We start from the raw sequence: 8,417 nt of genomic DNA, 5'->3' as shown, positions 1-8,417 counted from the left end.
GAGATACAATCTTCAAAAAATAATAGGGCTATCATGGATCCCAAGCATCCCTTTTCCGTTTGATAGTATCTTGTACTTGAATCAGTGCTCTCTTTTTCTAAGTGACGGGGAAGAGTACCAAGGGAAGGAAAAAGTTACTTCAAAATTAAGAATAATAACAAAATAAAATTTTATATCAAAACGACTTCTGACATCATCCGATAATTTCCCCCTTTGGCTCCATCCCCACCATGGCCTCCTCCCCCTCCTCCTCCTCCTCCCCCTCCTCCCTTTTAAATCATTTCTTGATTTAAACATGTCTTTTGTTCTTTTACAACCTTCAACATATGCAACAATCTCTTTTTCGTATTTTGTCATTTATTATTTTACAACTTGCCCCAAATATATACTAGTATAAAGTTTTAATTTTCTTTTATTTGCACATATTTTTTGCAAAACCATAAAACATTTCATAGCATCAATCGTTGTCATTATTTGTGTCATAGATTCCATTAATATTCAGCACTCCGGATTTGACCTCACTTAGATTATTATACTTTTCCATTTTTCCTCATTCTTTTTGTGGTTTTCAACACATGTCATTTGTTTCTTATCTCCTCTCTCTCTCTCTCTCTCACGTTCCACCCAATCCTTTCTTTTTGTCACCATTTATTTGTCTCGAGTATGAATCAGGAATCGGTTCATTTTACATGATTGTAATTATACACTGACTTTAAAATGTTAATTTAGTTTAAATATTTATAGCTATACGAAAAAAAAAGGAAACGCTTAACTTGATGTCAATTCATTTCAATTTATGTAAGGCTCTCATTTCATTTATTTGACATAGTTCCTATTAATAACATTATTTTATACAACATTCAGGAATTCAAATTCTAAATTTTAACGTGATAATTTTTTGAAATTAGCGTTAATATTATTCTAATATTTTCTTTTATTACCATTAATATATTAAATAATATTTTATACTTCAATGCCACACAAGAGGAGGGTAATTTGTGTGGTGTCCAATTTTCGCGTTCACAGATTATAGAAGGACCTGGTTCTTCTATGTGTTACTTAACCTACTATTTCAGAAATAATAAATGCGGAAAGTAAAGAACACAAGTATTTTTACGTGGAAAACACCCAGCTCAAAAGGTGAAAAAACTACGACCTACTACTCAGTAGGATTTTCCCCAACACTTTACTAAATCAATGAGCCAAAACAACATTTACAAAAAACTCTCTGTAAACCTAAGGATTACCTCTAATCCTGTTGTGACAACCAACCTCTAACTGTTGCGACAACTTCAAGTTATTCTCTAACTTGAATACTCAAAGTACCTATTACAATTGCTTCTAGATAAAGCTGAAAGGTACGATATGAAAACACCTACTACAATTGAACTAGAATAAAAGACAGACACTTGGAACTGGTTCTTCTATCTGGTTCATGTAGCTTCAGGTTTGCCCACTTGAATCACACACGAACTGCTTGCAAAATGCCTTACTATTTTGCTCTCAATTCACGTTTAACTTCTACTTTTGTGCCTCCCTGTAAAGTGAGAACTTCCTGTAGAGCTAGTAGAGTAGAAAATAACTAGAGTTTTACTTTTGGCGTTTGGCTTATTTTTGTCATTTTAGCTTTAAAACAAGTGCTTAAAAGCATTTTTTACTTTATCCAAATACTACAAATGACTTATAAGCTATTTTGGCTTAAAAACACTTAAAATAAACCAATCCAAACGGGCTCTAAGACTATCGGTGAGCAACTACGAAACTACCTACTAACCTTCTACCCTAATCTTAGACCTTCACCCCAACATCAAGGGTCGTGTCCTTAGTAAGCTGAAGTAGAGCCATGTCCTGCGACCTTTCTCAAACTCGCCGTGACCAACCTCTCACACCTCCTAATAAGTGCATGGCAAATATTCTCAAATAATTCCTCCCACTTAATTATGATTAAAAAATTATATATTTTCACCTAATAAAATTACTTAATTATAGTAAATTAATACATTTAGGTATAAACAAGTGATGTGAGTAAGTTTTTGGCAACGGGTTTGACCGAAGAGGAGTACCGGGAATCTAGGAACCGTTGATTTGGCTGTCATTTCCTCCTTAAGTAGTTAGGATCTATGTATTTTGCCAAATAAAATGGATTTATAAAAGAACAAACATTTCACCTTCAATTTGCTTTATCCCTTTGACTCATCGGCTCAAATTTGGCGATGGCACAGCAACAGCAACAAGAGGAGGAAGATGAACTTGTATACACACTGGATGAAGCACTTACATCATTGGGTTTTGGCAAATTCCAATATTTGGTGTTGGTTTATGCTGGTCTTGGATCTATGGTTGATGCTGTTGAAGTTATGATTCTTTCTTTTATTGGGCCAGCTCTTAAATCTCAGTGGGAACTTTCTTCTACCCAAGAAAGTCTTATTACTACTGTTGTATTTTCTGGAATGCTTATCGGTGCTTACTTTTGGGGCCTTGTTGCTGACAACTATGGCAGAAGGCAAGCCTATTTTGCTTCTTCTTTTACTATATAATCTTGTGCTTTAGATGGCTGTTTCAATTAAACATAGTGAAAAGTTTGTGCTTTTCTTTCTCTTTTTCGATTTGAGTTGCTCCCTCTGTTCCAATTTGTTTGGCCTAGTTTGACTCGACACAAAGTTTTAAAAAATGAAGGCTTTTAAAACTTGTAGTTTTAAACATGTCATATTATTCTTTTTTTAGCCGAGGGTCTATCGGAAACATCCTCTCCGCCCTTCCAGAACAGGAGTAAGGTTGCGTACATCTTATGCTCCCCAGACCCCAATCGCGGGATTTCACTGGTTTATTGTTGTTTTGAACATATCATAACATTTGTATGGTTATAAGATTTTTGAAACTTGTGATTTTAAGCATGTCATATCATTTGTGTGGTCTGTGGTGTAGCCACATGCATTGAAGGATGGCCAACCGAACACCCTTCATCAAAAAAGTATACTATGTATATAGAAACTTATATCGTGTATGTAGGTCAAAAATTATTTTTTATATGTGTATATTAAATTTTGAACACCATCCGCGAAATTTCTGGCTTCGTCCCTCCTCATTACAGGTACAATAGGAAGTTTAAAATTTATTGTTTTGGAACGGACTGATAACGAAATAGTGCTAAACAAATTGGAATGGAGGGAGTATTATAAAGAGCTATGTGACTAGTGAATAATCATATTGTGAGTGATTATAGTTGTAGCCTGTAGTCAGTCAACTTGAACCTGATCAGTTTCTTAAATGCCTTAAATATTCTCTCACGCTTTTAGTTACTTCTATTCTTATTGCTGATGAATTTGGTTATCAAATGGAATACTTTTTTTTATGACTGAGAAATCCATAGGGGACCAACCGCACTGCCTTTGAAACTCGGGGATGATGGACCACTCCTCTACCCTTCTCCACATAAATATCAGGCTTAGTTCATATGACGAAGGGCTCGAACCTGTGACCTAAGTCACAAGCCCCTCAACCTTTACTGCTTCAACTAAGCCCTGGTTGTTAAATGCTATTAGTTGTTCGATAAATGATAGACGCATTTGCTTAATAGTTCTTTGGTTTAAGTTTATCATATCTGTGCACTGAAAATGATTATCCTTTCATTTTCCATCACCAGGAAGGGTCTTCTGACTGTGGCAATAGTGACTACCATATCTGCATTTCTGAGTTCCTTTTCTCCAAACTATATATCACTGCTCATTCTTCGTATGCTGGTCGGAATTGGTCTGGGTGGTGGGCCTGTATATGGATCTTGGTTTCTTGAATTTGTGCCTTCTAGAAACAGGGGCACATGGATGGTTATCTATTCAACTTTTTGGACAATTGGAACAATACTTGAGGCTTTATTGGCAATGGTACATCCTTAATTTGCTTGTGATATGCACTACTTATCTAAAGAAATCCTTCTCTTCTCAGGACTTTTCACAAGATTAGCATTTTATCTACACTCACCTGGTTCCCGTTGTTAATTCGTGCCAACTCAGATGAACTTAAGTTAGAATGGATTAGCTGGTCTAACTATCCATCTTTTTTACTTTCTTGAAATTAGCTTCCCTGAGGTCCACATGCAAATTTTAAAGGATGACTAGAAGTCTATCATCTAAATGTGGAAGGTGTTGTATGTGTAATTGTTGGTGTCTTTAGGATAAGGGATGTCTGAGTAACGATTCTCAAATACGTGAAGGAACACGTATATAAGTGAATAAGATCCGCTTTTTGCTTATAGTTAACAAGAAAAGAGTATTTTTTTTTTCCAATTTATAATTTTTAATATTTGTATGCCAAATTCTTTTTCTTTATAAATTAAAAACATGTCCATCTCTGTTTGCATTCATTTGAAGGGTAAGCATGATCTGGAAAGTGGTGTGTATATATATGTATACACACGGAACAAACACAATTCTTTCAGTTTTGATTTCTTGCGAATATTCTCTTATAACAGTTTTCTACTCTATCTCTATTTCCAGTTCTCTAAGAGTTTCGAGTATAATTGTGCCTTTGTCTCAAAATAAATAAGCACCTATTTTCACCCAATTAAGTGTCGGCACTTATCAGCACAATGCTCTCCTCCCCAAAAAAACCAGGTCTTAAATCTTCGCCAACAAAAACTAATTCAAATAAAGGGTCGGGGGGCGATTGAGGAGAAAAGTTTCGCTCACAAACCTATAAGATTTCTCCTAAATTTGGTCTGACTGCCCTAGCTCGAGGAGCTCGACCAAAACATAGATGACTGTATGAGGACATCAGGTCATCGACCTGATAAGTTGTGGTTGATCACTTTCTCCCACAATTTGCTGTGGTTTTTTATTGTTGACAGAGCTATAGAGCTTCCAAACAGTTAGTGATAAATGAGAAAAAATGAAAACAAAGTAGAGTATGCATCTCATACTGTTTATGCTCGTGTAAATGTTGGAAAACTTATTGCTACTTTGCTTGGTCTTTCTTGCAGACTATCATGCCAAGCCTAGGTTGGAGGTGGTTACTGGCTTTATCATCTATTCCATCATTTGCAGCACTTTTCTTGTACACTTTTACAGTAGAGTCTCCTAGATATCTATGTGCCAAAGGTAGAATAAGCGATGCACATGATATCTTGAGGAAAATAGCTATTGTCAATAAGACAAAACTTCCCCCTGGAATTCTTGTTACTGATCAAGTGACTCATGAGCTGAATGAGGAATTGCTTTCCCCTGGAAAAAACAAAACCTCCAATTTTAAAACAGGATTGTCATCATTTCTAATGCTTTTATCCCCAAGGCTACGACGAATTACCCTCCTCACGTGGGTGGTTTATTTCGGGAATTCATTTTCCTATTATGGCATTATATTGCTGACATCACAGTTAAGCGCTGGGGAAAATAAATGCTTCTCAGTTGCTTTGAACGCGAAAAAGCACACGGGCCTCTATAGAGATGTGTTCATCACTAGCCTTGCTGGTACTTCTGTTTTCATTTTTTGTGTAAAATTGCAATTCAGTTATTTCCTCTCAGTTCACATTGACTTGAATACAATTTGTAAATCTAAGTTACCCTTTGTCTTTCAGAACTTCCTGGGCTTCTTTTTTCATTCTTAGTGGTGGAGAAAGTTGGTCGAAAACTTTCAATGGCACTGATGTATGTCTTAGGCTTCCTATTCCTTTTTCCGCTTGTTGTACCTCAGAATGAGGTTCTAAGTACAGTATTGCTATTCGGAGCTCGTATTTGGGTCATAGGAACCTTCACCCTTGCTGGTGTCTACTGTCCAGAGGTGAGTGTCACTCTTTTCCATCTTGATCCACTCCTTTCTTCATTCATTCTTAGCGTAATTCATCGTCTGACTCATTCCATTTCTTGACATGAACACTTATTTTGATCTCTTTTCTACAGATTTATCCAACCTCAGTGAGAACGACTGGTTATGGAGTTGCGAGTTCTGTGGGGAGAATTGCAGGGATGGTCTCTCCTTTAGTTGCAGTGCAATTGGTTAGAGGTTGCCATCAAATGGCTGCAATCATTTTATTTGAAGTGGTTTTAATTTTATCAGCAATTAGTGTTCTGCTCTTTCCAGTTGAGACCAAGGGACGTGAACTTGTTGATCATTGTTGATTTACTAATTAGTAGAAAGTTGTATACCAATTAGTAGTTGTATTATTGTGCTCTCCACATTGGAGAGAAATGGGCTTATCTATTACAGTTGCAGCACTCTTAAGTTATATTGGTACTTTATTCATGTTGAATTTCGTGTTAAATCATTAATACACTATCAATGTATATAAGTTAAACACGCTGTTTATTATTTAAAACACACATTATCTAAATCCGACTCAGTGGTGAAATTTCATATTGGGAACCTTGGCGTAACTGGTAAAATTGTTGTCTTGTGACCAGGAGGTCATGGGTTCAAGCCGTGGAAGCAGACTCTTGCATAAATACAGGGTAAGGCTGCGTACAATTGACTCTTGTGGTCTGGCCCTTCCTGGACCCCCCACATAGCGGAAGTTTAGTGCATCAGGCTGGCCTTTTAGTGGTGAAATCTCAAGATCCACTGATGATCCTCTTCCATGTTCTTTATTTAAGAAAGGCGAAATACATAAACAACCCCTTCAAGTTGTCCTCAACGACCAGCTGAACACCTCAAGTGAGCCTATTTTCAATTAGACCCTTTATTTATTCACAATAGAGGATCAACTAAACACCCGACCATGTCAGCCCCCATTGCGTGAAATCCACTCTCTTGGACGCGAGTTGCCAACCTAAAATTAGGTTTTTTCTTTTACTAAAATAATGTGGACCCCACTTAATTTTCATACCCCCTTCTCCTCCGATTCTCTCCTTCACCATTCAACACCCTCCTCTAACCCTAAATCACCTTTGCCTCCGTTACAAAAGAACAAAATTACCAAATATATCATCACATCAAATTCAACAAATTTAAAGTTAATGAAGAAATAATTGCCAAATGAACGATTGATCGAGCAAGAAAATTAGCAAAATATGGGAGCATTGCTTCAATATGTCTGTCGGCAAGATTGCTTCCCTTGCCAGGTGACTGGAAAAATGAGGGGGAGAACCCTTTCCCCCTTCTCGCTCTCTTTCTCTCTCTTCCAAGAAGTCTCTTTGACCACCACCATCACCACCCTCTCTTTCTTCCCTTCTTCCTCCTATCTACTTCAACCTTTCCTTTGGTCTCTTAAATCTCCATTATTGTTTTCACATTCTCCAACCCAACCTTAATATATAAACATTTTTCTTGACCTTCTCTTTTCTTGAAATTATATGTATATTGATCTATGTTCAATTGTGTTATGATTTGAAAAAGGTAAAAGTTTGCATTTTTTCATCATTTTCACCAATATGGGCAGCTGTTTTTCTAGCTCTAAAGTTAGTGGCTCAAATAGCAATACCCCTTCGAATTTCCCGGAAATTTTGATAAATGGGTCATTCGAATTTCTACAACTTTTATAAATATAGAAGATGAGTTTGAGGAAGATGAAGTTGGAGGTGGGGGGTGGGGGTGGGGGGGGGGGTAGAAAGAGACGCTGGGAAGGGTTTTTTTATTTTAAATTTATTTTATTTTTTTTGGTTAATTTGTGTTAAGTTTTAATTACAAATTACACGTGTCGTTCATTGATTGGCTCATTTGGCAAGTGTAACTCACGCATCTGGTATGTTGTACCGGGGTGTCTATTCGATTTACTTAACAGACACTTGAAGTGTCTACTTGATAAATAGATATGTTGAGGTGTTCAAATGACCGTTGTGGACAACTTGAAGAGGCCATTTATGTTTTTCACCTTTAAGAAACTGTTGATCCTATTTTCCTACGAAACTGCAGAGAACAGCACTTCACCAATATGACTCAGAGCAAATAAGGCGCACATCTGTATGGGGCTTAGTAGATGTAAATAGAGCAATAATGTAATTCATGCAGGATCGCCAAAGTAGATACTAATAAGATTTATCACCTAATAGTTCACCGGTTCGAGCCGTGGAGACAACCTCTTGCAGAAATGTAGGGTAAGACTGTACAATAAACCCTTGTGATCTAACCCTTCCCTGGTCCCCACGTATAACAGGAGTTTAATACACCGGGCTAGCCTTTATTTTACGAGTGACACTACCTTAGTGATATTAATAAAAAAAAGCAATTACAAGTACGCACAAAGAATAAAGAAATATTAAGAAAGATACGACCAAATAACATGTTTGTACTTTATAAATGAAGTTAATGCAATTACAAATTATATGTATTTTTTTAATCCTTCGAAGGACAAGCAATGTCCAATTATGTCTTGAATTTAATTATTACTAGTTTACTAACAATGATAATTTATTATATGCATTAATTAGTGCTCCTACCATTTTATTACTCTAACAAGTTTTACAATTATATATTATATTAAAAACATGAAG

General features: G+C 36.4%; 1 protein-coding gene across 1 annotated transcript; it reads left to right on the top strand.

Annotated features, from left to right (window-relative positions):
- LOC109228546 (organic cation/carnitine transporter 7) lies at nt 2,040-6,286 on the top strand. Its single transcript, XM_019393669.1, has 5 exons — nt 2,040-2,503; nt 3,644-3,881; nt 4,976-5,462; nt 5,570-5,772; nt 5,892-6,286. The coding sequence occupies exons 1-5, from the start codon at nt 2,214-2,216 to the stop codon at nt 6,108-6,110; spliced, it is 1,437 nt and encodes a 478-aa protein (XP_019249214.1). The 5' UTR covers nt 2,040-2,213; the 3' UTR covers nt 6,111-6,286.

This window comes from Nicotiana attenuata, chromosome 7, assembly GCF_001879085.1.
Source record: "Nicotiana attenuata strain UT chromosome 7, NIATTr2, whole genome shotgun sequence".
Classification (NCBI taxonomy): domain Eukaryota; kingdom Viridiplantae; phylum Streptophyta; class Magnoliopsida; order Solanales; family Solanaceae; genus Nicotiana; species Nicotiana attenuata.
The sequence above is the reverse complement of the archived record's forward strand: the minus strand, read 5'-3'. Positions and strand labels throughout refer to the sequence as shown.

Excerpts from the sequence above, each read along its gene's own strand:
- LOC109228546 (XM_019393669.1), top strand. The coding sequence starts at position 2,214 with ATGGCACAGCAACAGCAACAAGAGGAGGAAGATGAACTTGTATACACA. Across the intron at positions 3,882-4,975 it reads TTGAGGCTTTATTGGCAATG|ACTATCATGCCAAGCCTAGG; the intron begins GTACATCCTTAA and ends TCTTTCTTGCAG. Across the intron at positions 5,463-5,569 it reads GTTCATCACTAGCCTTGCTG|AACTTCCTGGGCTTCTTTTT; the intron begins GTACTTCTGTTT and ends TTTGTCTTTCAG.